Source organism: Siphateles boraxobius, unplaced genomic scaffold (genome assembly GCF_051911475.1).
Source record: "Siphateles boraxobius isolate OS27281-9 unplaced genomic scaffold, OSU_SipBor_1 6, whole genome shotgun sequence".
Classification (NCBI taxonomy): domain Eukaryota; kingdom Metazoa; phylum Chordata; class Actinopteri; order Cypriniformes; family Leuciscidae; genus Siphateles; species Siphateles boraxobius.
Genome location: NW_027509186.1, coordinates 30,223,383 through 30,240,059, shown reverse-complemented (window position 1 = coordinate 30,240,059; position 16,677 = coordinate 30,223,383). Strand labels below are relative to the sequence as shown.

General features: G+C 38.7%; 1 protein-coding gene across 2 annotated transcripts in view; it reads right to left on the bottom strand.

The window, feature by feature from the left end:
• Positions 1-6,059: 6,059 nt before the first annotated feature.
• tyw1 (tRNA-yW synthesizing protein 1 homolog (S. cerevisiae)) overlaps positions 6,060-16,677 on the bottom strand; it is a 66,959-nt gene continuing 56,341 nt past the window's right edge. Inside the window, exons 16-17 of one of the 2 annotated variants that reach the window (XR_013195976.1) lie at positions 7,600-8,688; positions 6,060-7,471 (exon numbers count right to left, since the gene is read on the bottom strand). Coding sequence is in view for 1 of the 2 variants with exons in the window: in XM_077208838.1 (XP_077064953.1) it covers positions 8,467-8,688 (222 nt within the window). In the remaining variant the exon portion in view is untranslated. Of the gene's footprint in view, positions 8,689-16,677 lie in introns of both variants that reach the window. The other variant, XM_077208838.1, reaches the window with a different exon arrangement.

Sequence of the window (16,677 nt, the reverse complement as noted above, 5' to 3'; positions counted from 1 at the left end):
TGAGACAGAAGTTTAAGTTACTGACTGATTATCTCCCCCTCCAGTGAGCAGTTAACTTGAGAATCACTGTGAACGTTTTCAGGTGAACTGTCCCAGATTCCCAGGCGCTGTGAAAGACAACAATCTCCAAGGTCCCTAACAACAGAAAACTTCACAATCTCTGTTTCGGCAACATCTTGAGAAAAGGGATGAAACCATTAGCATAAAGAGTGCTAAAACATATAAATATATAAAACAAAAACATGAAAAAAAGAGATTCATTCATTCTCATTAGCGAAGTAGGGAAACATGATACGCTCCAGCTAGCGCACAGACCTAGACAAAAATGTAGTGTGCCAGTTGTTAAAAGAAACTTGTTTAAAGCAGCAGTGACCAAACTTTTTTTTACTATATATACAACTTTATAGTGATGTAGTAGATATCTGTATTCCTTCACATATATTATTATCCCCTTTTCACCGGTCAGGACCCTGTGATGGCAGGAAGACCTGAGACTGCCACATAATTAACCGACAGCCAGTAATAGAGGCCAGGCACCTATTCATGTATTCACTGGGCACTTGTTTATGAGCATTAAGATGGATTATGTGCAATATGTGGGATACATTGCGATTCATTTTGTGTGCTAAATATATTAAGTTGATTTTTAAATAAATGTAAATCTTCCAGCAAAGAAACATCAGACAAAACTGCATTCCTTGCAGCCGTAGGTTAATTGACTGTTAATAAGGGAATTAGAGACGATTCTCCATTCACGGTCTCTGGATTGGTACTGATGTTGCACTGACAAACAATACGAATTTTTTAAAAACTGTTATGAAGATGAATTTAGTATTCTGTAAGAAAGTAAACAGAAGCATATTCTATTATGGTCTTCACTTGCATCCCTCTCTAGTAGGTGAGAGCTTTGAGAGCTGTTGCTGTCATTTTAAGCAACTTCCTTTTTGGCAGAGGACAGCTCAGTTTGGCTCCAGCTCCAGCGAAATCTGTCTGTTTGACAAGAAGCCCAGAGCTTTGGGCTTCTCAGCCACAAAACAGAGCTGCCATTGGCTCCTGACCGCCTCAGTTGTTCAGGCAGTGGGTTAGTGTTGGATTGAAAGAAAGGTAGAAAAACCAGCAGTGATGGCTGTGATTCTGCCAAGTAGGACATGTTTCTGGATCAACATCTTTTGTTGGTCCTGGAACAACATACCTGTCTTATCCCTATAGACCAAAACACTAGAACTAAAACTAGCGCACACTGCAAGACAAGCTTGTCTATTCAAAACAATTACTGATGGCAATGGTTGTTAACTGTTTTTTTTTTTTTTTTTGGTAAGATAATCATAACAAGTTTTGTTGAAAAGGGAAGCAGGAAGCGGGAACCGGAAAACATTCAACGTAACTTTCATTTTGTTCATTATCAAAGCGACAGCCCTTCACGGACGACTGCCACAAACTAAAATAAAGCACCAACATAGCCCAGCTCTGGTCTTCTTTCTTCCGTCACTGTCGTCGACACTCTTCTTTTTATCCCTCCGGAGCTCCTCTGTGGGACTCAAGACCAGTGTGGTGCACAGGTGACGCTCATTAACACTCGCGCAACCGGCCTCGCTCCATTCCCAAGGATCTCAGCCTCACCCACTTGCCTCAATAATTAAACATATTGTTAACAAAAACATGATTATTTCCAATCATAGTAGATAATGTTAGGAATGACAAGCTTAAAATTTGTGAAATTACAACTTGCATATACACAAAAAGTTTTGGATGCACATGAGTGAACGTACATTATGGTTAGCACATAATGGCAAGTTTGCTCATGTAAATTTCCGTAAAAACGCAGCTTAGGGACACAGAAAAACAAAAGCATAGACTAGACGACTTCACATCATAGTGCAATAATTAGGTAGTTGAATGAGGAGCAATTATGTGACATTTTAGTCAGAGAAAAATTTACTAAAATTAAATGTGAAAAAGAAATGAGAAATGTAATATTTTCTGCACAAGAAAAAGACTTTAGGGCCGCAGGCGGGCTCTCCTCTGTTGGCCTGTAAAGTAAAAAAATACAACAGTGGAATGAGAAGGCAGATAGATGATACCTGATTTTCATGTTCACAGTGAAGGTTTAAAAATTGAATTGAAACAACAAAATTGTCTAGATATTGTGAGAAATAATATCTGTGCCTGTGTGAGTGACAGACAGTGCTTAAATGCAAGTGTGACATTGTTTTGAACTTGCTTTATAAACATATATTAAGTAATTAAAGTTATACTTCAGAAATACATAGATAAACATGCAAATGAACCGCTAAAAAGTATGTATGCAGATGATTGGTGGCATACATCGCAATGGATTTGTGTCTGCATTTACAAATACAATGATTATTAGTAAGGGGACTAATGTTTTGTGCACGTAACATGTTTAAATATTGTTTTTACTATTGCCTTCACACACCTGTGGGTTCAGCAGCAGGTGCTGAGGGACCAGGGACTGGGGAGACAGGAGAAGAGGCATGGGATCTTGGACCATCTTCTACAGGCTCCCTCCTCTGATCATTTGCCTCTGGCAACGCGTTGGTAACAATAGTCATAGAGAGATTACATTTCTTCATCTGTAAACAATGACAGCATATATGCCTTGTAATGTGGCTTCACTGGAAACACACCTGTCTCCATCTCCCCTGAGGTTTCTCCAGGGTGTCCTTGGTCCTCGAGGTGGTTGTCCTCCCTGATCCGGGCCTCGACCCCCTCCATGTTACTGCTCGTCTCCCTGCAAGTATTTGAATCTGCCAGTATTTCCACCTCTTCCCAGACCACTCCTCTTCTCCATTTCCTTCCTCTTCTCCTTCAGGTACGTTTCCATGAGGCTTTTCCACTTTTTTCTGCAGACATCCTCTGAATAAACACATTATCTTGGTTGCAGCTTGCAAGTCATTCCAAAAATCATGGCGACGGATGTTGTTAGGTTTACGTATATCCCAGCCACTGCACTGGCCATTATTATTAATCGAAGGAGACGTAGGGCCTATGCGTGTTATCCAAGCATTAATGGTAAGGAAACTTGGAGTGGCACAAATAAGGTGTTTCTGGGTGTTTCTCCCTCATATCTGCTTCGAGGTCTTGATTGTGGCATTTCTTTGAGGTTTAGAATCCAGTATTCCTGTAATTCTTTTGTCTTTTACGAATTTAATAAAGAACTCTGTCTCTTATTCGGTCCAAATATCGCGTCATCTATGTCAGGTGACCAGGTGGAAAAAAAAGTTTTTGTGATAAATGGGCGTTTCCATTGGGCGTATTTTCAATTTGCAATTTCAATTTGCGCAATTTGAAAGGTAATGGAAACGCAGCTAATAACATGACTCAAAAGTGAAATGTGTATTTGGGTGTTTCTGCAACTACGGGCACTTTTCAGTCCCAGCAGTGAAATTTTAGATTTTTGTTAAAATTTGTCATTTGATGTTTCATAAATATATTCCCAGTGCCATTACACACCTTGACAAAAATATAATTACTGATTAATGTGATTAAATGTAATATTATAAAGCATTTATAGCTCAAAACAGCATTTTTGTTAATGTCCCACACCTGTGGTCTCAATGTTGAGATAAATAAAATAAGCTAATTTAATTATAATTTGACATTATTTAAAATGGAATTGTTTAATATACAGATTAATTTACAGCATCTTAAAATTCTTTGTATTATTTACAGATCATTTTTATGATTTTTTAAACTAAATGTGCCTGTCCCACACTTTTGAGTCCTTACACAACAATGAAAAAAAAGCTTTTATTATGAAATTTTATCGAACACAAACAAGTCTAGTTTCTATGGAAACAGAAAATATCACTTGAGCACATTGCTGACAGACTGGGCCAGCACACTTCCTCACTCACAAGATACCAAAAAACATCAATAAACATCATCTTTTCTGCTCTAGTATTTGTGCGTCCTTACCATTCAGCTTAGTAATTGTGTATTTTGAACTACATTTTAAAAATAAATGTATATTACTGTTGAATTCATGTATATTAAGATGAAAAGAGTCAAAACTAATGTGGTAGGCCTTGCAAGCTGCCAATTATCTAAAATATTAGCAAAAATGTAATTTCCGCAACATGCCTTTACCGCAGCAAATTTAGGTGTTGCGGTAAAGATCTTGTGTTGCGGTAGAGACAAATTCAAGGTTTACTGTATTAAATTACAAATATTCAGTATATTATTAGTACTTAAGTATATATTAGTATATATATTAGTATATATATACAGTATATATATATATATATATATATGCCATTTTTTAACCCTAGATTTTAACATTGTGTCCTTACGGACAAAAGATGTCATTACCGCAGCACTGCTCTATTTAAATTTTGTAAAAATTTATATCAAAATTTTTTAAATTAGCAAATAAATATTTTTAGACTTAAGCTGAGATGATTAACACATTGAAATTGCAACATGTCATAAAAAGTGAAACATGTGTATCTTTTGTATGTATGGAAACAATTGACATCTAAGGCTACTGTAAATTGTTTACAAGGCATAGAAAAAAACATGAAATTCCCTATTTTGCATTTTTTTTTATATCAGTATTTACAAAACTGCATTATTTTTGAAAAAGCTATTTACATATATCATTTTTTTTAATAGAAATTACTAAAGAAAAATGTACAAAATTAACGTTATTGTAACGTTGCGGTAATGACACTTTTTAAGAAGATGACCCGAAAAACATAAAAAATAAACATGTTCCAGATTAAAATCTTAACGAAAACATTCTATTTTGTGAACATTTTTATAGGTATTACAGACTATGATGGTTAAAATTTAAATTCATAGAGGTTGATTTTTTAAAAATTGGGAAAGTCAAAAGTGCCCGAAGTTGCAACACCCATTTACAACTTACCAGGTTGCCCTATCTCCTCACTGACCCTCTTCCAAGCGAGGTCCTTTTTATTCCTGTCTCTGTAGAAATATGAAGTATGAGTTTTTCCTCCATTTTGAATGAGTGACTCCGGGCGGGAGTTTGTCACTTCACCACATGACAGCATAAGCAGGCTCCTGAGTCCTGATTGGTGAACGCGGCGCGAACAGACGTCAAAGTTCAGATTTTTCAACTCGGGCGTCAGACCCAAATTCGCGTCAAACGCGTGAATGCACAAAAATGACCAAATAACATCACTCATCACCCTTTTATCTTTAAAATGTCTGACTAAAGTACTACTTTTGGTACCAAAAGGTCCAGATTGTGAATGGCTTGCGCTGCATGACTTAGTGGGAACATCTGTGAGACACAATCAAAGTTGTCACAGATCCTTTGAAACATTTTTAAACTTAAAATCTAGTCGCCCAGTCCCCAGCCAAAGTATGATGAAATATATAACTGTATATATTTAATTTTTTGGAAAGCCACAAAAACATTAAAGTAGTGTTTCAGATCTTCTATGTGCCCTTGAGCTCTCAATTGAGTTGTCAGTCCATCTTTTTATGACAACACATCAAAACACAATGTCAAGCTTAGGGCAATTTCTTTTGCTCTTGCTAGTCAGAATTAGCCTACTGTCATATGTTTTTCCCCACTAAGCACAGGATTTTAGATCCCTTTAAAACATTTAGAGGACAGTTTGACTTGAGGCTAAAAACAGAGGTATTGAGACTGGAGCCTCATGCTGTTCCAGTATAGCTTGTCTCTTTTCCCACCGTCTGTAAAACCAATTGAGGGACTGAGGTTTAGGATGCCATAGCAGAGAGAACTTGTGATGGGGAAATCCATTAGTAACGGAGCTTGCGAAATAAAAAACTTGTTTAGGAACATAAAAAAAAACATGTACTTTGAAAATTCCAAATTCCTCCCTCCCTCCCTCCCTCCCACTCACTCACTCACTCACTCACTCACTCACTCACTCACTCACTCACTCACTCACTCACTCACTCACTCACTCACTCACTCACTCACTCACTCACTCACTCACTCACTCACTCACTCACTCACTCACTCACTCACTCACTCACACACTCACACACACACACACTCACACACTCACGAATATGCAAAATATAATGCAGACGGGGCCTAAAGAGTAGTATGCCTTTAATCAAAGATACGCCTCATAACTGATAAACTGGACGTTGTTGTAAAAAGGTACACATTTCCACATCATTACTAACAGTCTATCACATGTGAAAGCATCCAAATCAAACAATTATACTGCTGCAAGGGTCAACAGACAACTTCCCAGAAATAACCCAATTCAATTCAGAATAAAATTCCCTTGTGGACCCCAAAAAAAAAGGGGTATTTGGGTGGTGAATTCCCTTCGGCTTGCTAAAGTGACTGAAATGCATGAGGAAGACACTGTCACATTAGCCTAGATCAGCGGAGCACCTATTTCACAGAGGTGTGAAATAGCTTTTCTCTCACTCATCACAGACCATTACACTCTCTGTTTCTGTTATGTTTAAACAACTAGGAGACAAGGCACTTTAAAGGCTGGGATCAAAATGTAGTTTAAACATTCCAATAAATCCAATGAACTTTCAGCCATATTTGTGTTTTTGACAAAGCAAACAATAGCATTGCCATTTCGTTCCTTAATATACACTCTGTCAGAGTTTCGAGCAATGGACACATTTATATTTCATAAATGAAAGCTATAAAGTAGGAACAACCCAATGACTGGACGAAAGCAGAATTACTTTGAACAGAGGGACATAAAGCAGGGACTTCTGTGTCTGGTCTTAATATTATGCCCCTTTTTCTTCACACAAGTCGAAAGATTTTAGCTTCATTCAGTTGCAGAGCTCAGGAAATGGCTGTGACCTAGTTTACTCAGCATCAAGCACATTCCCTTATCTTACAATACCATTCAAACTCCTGTAGAACAACAAATACATTTCATAAAGACATTTTAATAAGACACCAAGAAAGCAGCTACAACAAAACTCAAATTGATTTGCAAGCATCTGTATGTGCATGAAATGGAATAACGAATGTGGTTTGTAGATACCTTTTGGGTAAATTTAATATATGAATGAAACCCTATAAAGCACGAACAGCAGGCTCACAACCAGAGTAGCCAAGTTCGCTTTTTTATATGTGACTATGGCCTGTTTTTTCAAGAAGTAACTTATTGATTTGGGCAGTTGCAGGTTGCATTTCTTTGGGGCTTACTTCCAGAATACAGTTGCATATTTGGGCTTGTTAGTGGTTGGCATTCATAGAACAAAATATATCACTTTATCATTATTTAGTGTGTGATGTTGCTCTGTCTGCTAATCTGTTTGCATGAGTGCTCTACCTTTTCACATGAAATGGTGCTGTTATTCATGCCAGTTGCCTGTTTTAAGACTAAGTTACAGAACATAAGTTACTTAAACATTTTTTTTTTTTCTACAAAATAATATTTTGACATCATATCTGATTTTCCAGAACTGGTCGCTTATTTTCTGTTTTTTTTTCGGTTGCATATTTCTCTAGTGCAGTGTCCTGCAGAGTTTAGTTCCAACCTGCTTCAGCACAGCTGCCTTTGTATTTTCAAGCACTCCTGAAGAGCTTGATGAGCAGATTCAGGTGTGTTTGATTAGGGTTGGAACTAAACTCTGCAGGACAGTGGCCCTCCAGGAGCAGGATTGAAGACCTCTGCTCTAGTGAAACCTGGCAGCACTGCTCAAAACTGCATTGCAACATTTCTCAAGACAAAGGCGGCAAATAATGATACAATACAAAATAATCTCTAGTGACATTTGACTTGATTGCAATTTGTCAAATTTGTGTAAAATTATCCAAGACAAAACGTAGAGGACAGCAAGAGACAATGCAGAAGTAAGAGCTGCAATTTCACATTTCAATGACTTGGTCGTTACAGAGATATTTATGGGGCAGTTCTGATTCCAAACAGCTTTCAGCTAGCTGCATCATCAGCTGACCTGTAAGAACCAATCCATTCAAAGTCCCATCTGACTCAACTGCCCGCTAAATGTCTAAAAGAATGCACAAATCACAGTTTGAGGTGACATGTTATTAACGTAGGTAACTATAGTGATTTTTCTTTTGCAGTTCTTTCCTCCTGTGCTCTCTAAATTTAGGCCCTAAGGTGGTATGAGTAAATGAAGCCTTAAATTCAAGTCTTTGCTGCTTCTGTTTTGTCCTTCGTTCTGTATTCTTACTAAAGTTATTAGATCCAGAGCTGAACAGGACTCGGGAATGAAATTCTTTATTACCGTGACCACAACTAAAAACAAAAGCTAACATTTGTTAAAACAGCATGAAAAAGAGTTATCAAGTATATGGACAGCAGGATAGCAAATCTGTACTTTATGCTCACCAGAATTACATCCCTAAGGCAAGTCTTGGAACACAAACTGAGCCTTGGCTAAAATAATAAAAGACAAAAGTCTTAATCTTGAGGGCAGTTAATCAGTTGTTAATCATTTAAAATGCACATTCTTCTACAGACTTGTAGTAGGAAGGCAAGAGTAATATCAACACCCTGAGATATCTTTGGTCTTATTCTTTCTCTGGAAGCGTGTGTCCAAAGGATCAAATCCCCTCTCTCGGGCCCCAAATATGGCCCAGCTGGGGGTCTTGGCCATATAGTCCATTGCAGAGAAGCTCTTGGTGCCTCCGCTCTCATCGTATTCTTGAATGAGCTCCTGGAAGCGCTCATAGTCAATCCACGTCCACCACTCCCCATCGACTTTGAACTGCAGACACAGGAAAGAAAAGAGGTAAGACAGACAGCAGGTCAGAGTACTGTTATGAATAACACACAAACAGACACACAGCTGAAGATTGGAGTGAGTCTCCCTGCCTGACAGGCGTTCACTTTGACTAATCCAAACTTATACACTGAAAACAAAGCTCTGTTACTGAACATAAAGACAAGCGAATCAGAGGAAGAGGACAAAGGAAGTTGCTTTCAGAGAACACAGAACTGGTGGTCTTTCATTCAAAAGTTTTGTAGCCCACACTCAGTCCACACTAAAACGCTGTACACTTCAGTACATTATGAGTGCAGGCACTCTTCAGCACCCTTCAGAATCGCAAGATATCAAATGGGACACCCTACAATCTTCAGGACAATGCTGCATAATTGTCCTCATCAAGACAGTGTCATTTGGGGTGCGGTCTGATGGATTAAAAGTCGAATTCAGTTTCATAGAGTTAAAATGCCGGATATGTGGTCTTTGGCCAGTCCTTTTGCAAAAAGCTTGTTTCAATCAATCTCGACCAATCTCGACTTTGGTTGGACAAGCTTTGAGGGTGTAGGCACAGCCTAGTTCTGCTTGTTTTCCCACCCTATACATTTAATCAGTGCCTCTAAACCATTCTTCAACACACAGACATACAGAGTCCTAGTGGGGAGCTGCACTGATTACATTTCACACTGTACTAATGAGATGCTGTACTGTGATCCATGCTCAGCATGGTGATGCAATCAGCTATAGGCCCCAAACTCCTGTTCCTTCCATCTCTCGACATGCCCTTTCTTTCTAAGACCTCCTCATTGCCACAAAATTGATTTAGGTGTAGTATATTTTGCTTTGAGGACATTGTTGAGGTTGCTGATTGGTTTAGTACTGACTAGGGTCAAGGTAAAAGCCTTTATGAGAGAAAGACAAGTCTTAAAAGTGAATAGAACTCTTTGAAGGGAAACATGCCATCTAGTCGAGACTTGAAGAACCAGAGCAGTAGAACAAGAAAAGGACATGGAATAAGCAGACTTGGCTGTTGCAAAGTATTTTCTGCTTGCCTCATTGCACGTATCCAAGGAGAGAAACTGTCCTTTCGACTGCAGAAATGGAAGATGTCCAGCAGCTAACAAAGCTGTCAAGAGTGTATCAGACCAGAGCAGGGTCTCTTGATGACAACCGTTGTCCAAGTTGCTGAAAGCTATCCGCTACTTCAAAGACAACCTGGGGCCTGTACCATGATGGTAGTTGAACAAACTCAGGGTTGCAGGATTAGTCTTGAGTTGACAAAAACCAAACCAATCCAACCAGGCTTTGTTGGTACCATGATGCTGATCAACTTTCTCTGTCAACTCAGGCTTTGATCCTGAGTTTAGGAGTTTACAGTAGGTGTGACATCAATACCGAACAGCCAATCACATGCCACTCATTCAAAACTCATTGAAATTAATTTCTCGCCAGAGAAGCAGCGCAATTCACTTATTAAATAAAAGTATTAAAAATATTAACAATTTAAACAAATTTACACAGCAAGAAGAAAATAGCTGTCTATGAAAGAGGACAACAACAACAAAAAAAATTCTCGCTACTGTATATCAGTGCAAGTAAAAGTTGTGAAGTTAGTTTAGGTAGGTATAGGTAAAGGTATAGAGAGAATTGAACATTTAAGCTCTCACTTAGTCATTTTATAGCTTCATCTATTGATTCTAAAGCGTATTTATATTACCTTTATATATTTATTCATTTAAACTCTGCGTAAAAATAATTGATGAACTAAAATTGTACGTGTGAGATCGATTAAGGGTATAATAATTACATAAATAATATCTAAATCATACAAATGTAATATTCTAAATAAGCATTACTAAAAGCCAGACAATTTTGTCTTTAAAAATCATTTGCTATGTAGTGACCTTTATTTTGGAGTAGAAACAGGTGGAGTGACTATCGCATCAGACGTGTCACTTTGCTCACAGCTGATTGGTCAAAGTTCGATTACCTCTTACCTGGAACATAACCTGCCCTGAACCAGGTTAGCCATGGGGCGTGAGTTACTATGGCGATGAACACTGCTAAATGCCAAACCACTTTCATGGTGCCTAAAAGCCAGGGTCTACACAAACTAAACTGAAACATACCTGGCTAGCCACCTAAACCGGCTTCATGGTATAGACCCCTGGTCAAGTGCACCACAACTGCGAAGCAAACATACCTTTCCCCTACTGAAAATTTGAAGGCCACCACGTCCTCTTAACGCAATGCCAAGCTTGGGATTATTGTCCTTGTCTCATATTATCTCCGTTTAGTTGCTTACCTGAAGCTTTCTAGAGGCAGCCTCAAATGCTATCTCAGTCTAGTCCGTCTGTAAAGCCTTAAGCAGTTTGCATCCTCTGGGGAACCTTCTTCCTAAGCTGTATGTTTTCATTACATAGTAATTTGCTGAGGTGAATCCCTCCACAGCCTCCTTCACAGATACTCAGTAGTCAGAAGATGAAGACTCACATGGGACACAACTCGTCTCTCCGAAAAGGCCACGGATACATCCCCAACCACTTTTTAGATGTCTTCCCCTCATTGTCAGTCTTACAATCGTGGTTTGGCTCAGCATTCTCATATATTACTCACATTAGGGGACTACTGTTGGGATAAACTAAAAATAAAATTTCTACTAGGTTGTTTATACTTAGCGAGATGACTGAGCAGAATCAAAATCACTCTTTTCTCTCCCAAATAGAGTTGGGATGTCCAGTTGACCAATATGATAAACAACAGCTATTAACCGATATAATTAATATAGGAATTAATAATATGCTATAACCCTAATCAATATCATCATAGTGTTTGTGTCAGATACATATCCCAAAGGGCAGTGAACTATAAATTATGGCTCAGCAAGCTATAGTTTCAAAGCATCTACCTCAACATAGTCCAAGATGAAGATAGGCAAGGATACTGAACTTTAGATGCCATATAAACTCGCCTAAAGGATTATTAGGAACACCATACTAATACTGTGTTTAGCCCCCTTTCGCCTTCAGAAGTGCCTTAATTCTACGTGACATTGATTCAACAAGGTGCTGAAAGTATTCTTTAGAAATGTTGGCCCATATTGATAGGATAGCATCTTGCAGTTGATGGAGATTTGTGGGATGCACATCCAGGGCACGAAGCTCCCGTTCCAACACATCCCAAAGATGCTCTATTGGGTTGAGATCTGGTGACTGTGGGGGCCATTTTAGTACAGTGAACTCATTGTCATGTTCAAGAAACCAATTTGAAATGATTCGAGCTTTGTTACATGGTGCATTATCCTGCTGGAAGTAGCCATCAGAGGATGGGCACATGGTGGCCATAAAGGGATGGACATGGTCAGAAACAATGCTCAGGTAGGCCGTGGCATTTAAACGATGCCCAATTGGCACTAAGGGGCCTAAAGTGCCAAGAAAACATCCCCCACACCATTACACCACCACCACCAGCCTGCACAGTGGTAACAAGGCATGATGGATCCATGTTCTCATTCTGTTTACGCCAAATTCTGACTCTACCATCTGAATATCTCAACAGAAATCAAGACTCATCAGACCAGGCAACATTCTTCCAGTCTTCAACGGTCCAATTTTGGTGAGCTCTTGCAAATTGTAGCCTCTTTTTCCTATTTGTAGTGGAGATGAGTGGTACCCGGTGGGGTCTTCTGCTGTTGTAGCCCATCCGCCTCAAGGTTGTGCCTGTTGTGGCTTCACGAATGCTTTGCTGCATACCTGGGTTGTAACGAGTGGTTATTTCAGTCAAAGTTGCTCTTCTATCAGCTTGAATCAGTCGGCCCATTCTCTTCTGACCTCTAGCATCAACAAGCCATTTTCGCCCACAGGACTGCCGCATACTGGATGTTTTTCCCTTTTCACACCATTCTTTGTAAACCCTAGAAATGGTTGTGCGTGAAAATCCCAGTAACTGACCAGATTGTGAAATACTCAAACCAGCCCGTCTGGTACCAACAACCATGCCACGCTCAAAATTGCTTAAATCACCTTTGTTTCCCATTCTGACGTTCAGTTTGGAGTTCAGGAGATTGTCTTGACCAGGACGACACCCCTAAATGCATTGAAGCAACTGCCATGTGATTGGTTGATTAGATAATTGCATTAATGAGAAATTGAACAGGTGTTCCTAATAATCCTTTAGGTGAGTGTAAGAGAGTGTGAAAGTGGAAGACCTTTTATATTCCTAGAGCAAGATTACCCACATCTGCCACACCAACAGATGGCCACGCCATAGAGAGAGTGCACTTTAAGTTCCATTCATTTGTAAAATTACTTCTGCGTAGCTAACAGGGAGCACTAAGCATATGAACCATAATGCAAATGTGGCTTTGGGATGCCACATCACCCAACACCGAGTGCAGCACCCTCTTTCACTCCCTAAACACTATAAACATCCCAAAAAATTGTTGATGGTCTGTTCTGTAAGGTGTGCTAAGGGGTTTCTGCAGTCCGATGTAGTTACTGTGAGACTACTGGGATTCTAAAGTTTAAATGGGTAATCTTGTTTATGAATTGATGAATATTCATAAGGCCAGCTAAGGCTTTTGAAAAATGCAATATGCTTCAAGGCTACATCTCTTTTTAGTGGTGCTTGCTAAGGCAAGCTTCTCTATTACTATTGCCCAAACTCAGGGCTGAAAGTACACCATCCCCCAGTTTCACAGACAAGGCTTAAATCCAGTCCCAGACTAAAATACATGTTTTAGCCTTTTTAACTGAAAGCAACTTGCACTGACAGTGACATATCTTAAAATATGTCAGTGCTACTGTTTTGTCTCAAGACAATGTTCAATTAGGGCATTTATCATTTAAGGACATTTAAGACAAAGGCTTAATCCTGGCTTAATCTAAGCCCTGTCTGTGAAACCAGGCCGTAAGTAATGAAGTAAGTATTAAACTTGCCCTGCAGAGCTTGTGTTATAGACATGAATGATAACTAAAGCATTCTGCTTGCTGAGGAGAGATGTGCTATTACTTTAAGCAATCAGAAAGATAAAAAGGGCAAAAACTTAAAATGAAAGAGGGACACAAACCATATCTACTGACCTAAATATCACACAACTCTTTTGACCTGGGCCATAAAGTAATCACACAGAAATCACCCAAAACCACCCTAGAAATGACTTAAAGCAGCAGCATCTGTGTATTGTGTTAGTGTGTTTTGCATGGGCCATCCACAATTAAGAAAATCAAGCTTCTTCTACTTGTAAAACTCTTGATGGATTTACATCCTTGTTTAACCCAGCATTGATTTCCTTCCTATAGAAAGTTGAGCTCAAGGGAATTAGTTCAGAACAAGGTGAGAGAAGGAGGGCTTTATGAGAACACAGTGCACTAACTTTATGAGAATATAAGCTGTCACCTCCACACTGGGAAGAGCTGTAAATTCATTCAGAGGGTCTTACCTCGTCTAGAACAACGCGGATAAAGGGCGAATGTTTGCAACCCTGAAATAAGAAAAAAAACTAATGCGGCAGCTAAACAATGTCAATGCAATGAATTACTGTCGGCGGCCTTCCAAGGTCTAATGTGACAAAATGCTTCTTATTACAGGAACAATGGTCCTTTTTAGCACCCTTGTGAGTCACGGTCGAGCCGAACGGAGGGCAAGAGAGAGTCCCTGTGCGGTCTGCGGTGACACGAGTAGGAAAAATGTTCACATCCGATTCAATGCCTTTTCATTCAGATGTCTGTCACATGCATGTTGAAGAGCTCTTTTTGCAGTGGCTAAGGCAGGGCTAAAAACCTTGCAGAGGAAGGCAAAGCAACTCAGTGCTGGAGACTGGCTTTATCACGGTGTCATTTGAATTTCAGAAACAGGACAGTGTGATAGTTGAAGATGGAAACAAAGTGATACGAATTTGGATACAATGGGGGTTTGCTTTTAAAGTTTTCACATTAAACCCTTACATTAAGTAAGATGAACACATTTGTAACTGGAGCATCTTCCCCAGCGAATCATGAACCAAGAGCGACATTGTGCACGTTCTACACATAGTATAATTGGCTCATAAAGCCGCAAGGAGGCTGAAGTGCTGTCCCGTATGACCTTAATCTTCATCCCACAAACAACAAGCCTATGATAAGAAAGTCCCTTATTAGTCTTGTGATGCCGTTATCACTGTATTGACACTCTATCATAAGTCTTGCATCCAGCCTCCTCGGCTGCCCACCAACAAACCTCATCGCCTTGTTTCCAAACAGCTGATGATGAGGCAGTGGAGGACTGAAAACCTTCTCAAGCCTGTGTGGGCTTGCGAGGAGGTTGCTCTGGGGACTCACACCAACTATGGCTCTCCGCTACTGCAGTACTCATTTATTAAGTAGCTGTCATGGTTGTGCCTCTGCATCATGAATTGACAGGAATTGAATTGAGGGGTTTTAACAGATGTAAACTGGTGAACACATTAAGGGTGTAAAGAGGTGTAATTATAGTCCCTTACACATAAGAGAGCTCACCATGCCTGGGGAGAGAAGGGAAGCAGAATTAACTAATGGGATATTTAGAAGATAATAGATAATAAATAAGAAACATGTTCAACAAAAGGAGGTAAATAGAATGGAAATGGAAACACAAGAGAAGTCTGTTGCAGTATTAGGCACCCGTTACTTTAAGGAAAAAAATTCTGGTTGTCCAAAAAAATAATAATAATGCAACCAATTAGAATTGTTCCATAAATGTTGGGTGTTTCAAAGCACAAAATGGAGTTAACTGGGTAAAATAAGGAGCAAAAGATCCAAATTAAAAAACAAAAAAAGAATAAAACATTTTAATATGGATAGTTCATCCAAAAATCCTGTCATTTATTTAACACAAAAAGATATTTTGAACATTATTTTTAGAAATATTAGTCCGATAAAATGTTTGACAGACAATGAGCTCTGACATGATGTACTACATACGAGAGAGTTTTCTCTTGATAAATATGTGTGCAAGTCTTGAGTTTCCTATTCTACATGGTCTGTAAATTGGTCTGTAAACTTTACTTGTTTATGCGTGTTGATGTTTGTGAATAAAGTAAATAAAGGCTTGAATTTCGATCTGTTCATTATCCAAAGTGATAGTGTTGCTTCAGAAGTCAAGTTGTATGGATTAAATCCTTGTTTAACCCTGCTTTACATTCTATAATTTCCTTTCTATAGTCATTTGTAGAGTTAAGGATTTGGAACCCATTGACTTCCATAATTTGAACAAAAGCAGCTGAAACATTCTTCAAAAATATCTTCTTCCATAGGAGAACAAAAAAGTCATACAGGTTAGGGACAACATGAGGGTGAGTAAATTATGACAAAATTATAATTTTTGGGTGAACTATCCTTTTAAACCAAACTTAGACGGTTTGCCTGTCTTAGCTGGTTATAAGCTGGTCTCCCAGTCAGGCTAATCAGGTCTTCAGTTGACCAGCTGTTTTTTACAGCGTGGCCAACTCACAAGAGCCCAAAATCCCCAAAAAACAGTAAACAAAGCCTGACCAGGCTGGGAGGATCTGAAAAGACTGGTTTAACCCCTTAGCTGTCACCCCCCCTTTTGATAATTGACATTAAAATGCACTATACAAACTTAAATAGTTGTAATTCAAGAATGCTTTGGAATACAGACCTAAGTTTGGTCTTGTTTTAAAGAAAACAATCAGCAGATTATTACTGAAGTGAAAGCACTTCAATAAATTAAAGTATGAAAAAGTTATGGAAGTTATAATTTACAGTAAATCAAATATACTTTATTAATATATTTTTTTATATAAAATAAATATTTTACAAAATATTTTTTACTATAAAATTAATATAAAATGAAAGCTATATATCTAACCTAGTTGTGTTCCAAATTTCAAGTTGATATCACAAAAATTGAAGTTCCCATGAGATTTTGTTTAGGCGTAGTACCAAAAATAGCCACCGGGTGCCATTGCATTCCATTGAATTTAATTGTATGCAATCTGCTGTAACAAATTCATAA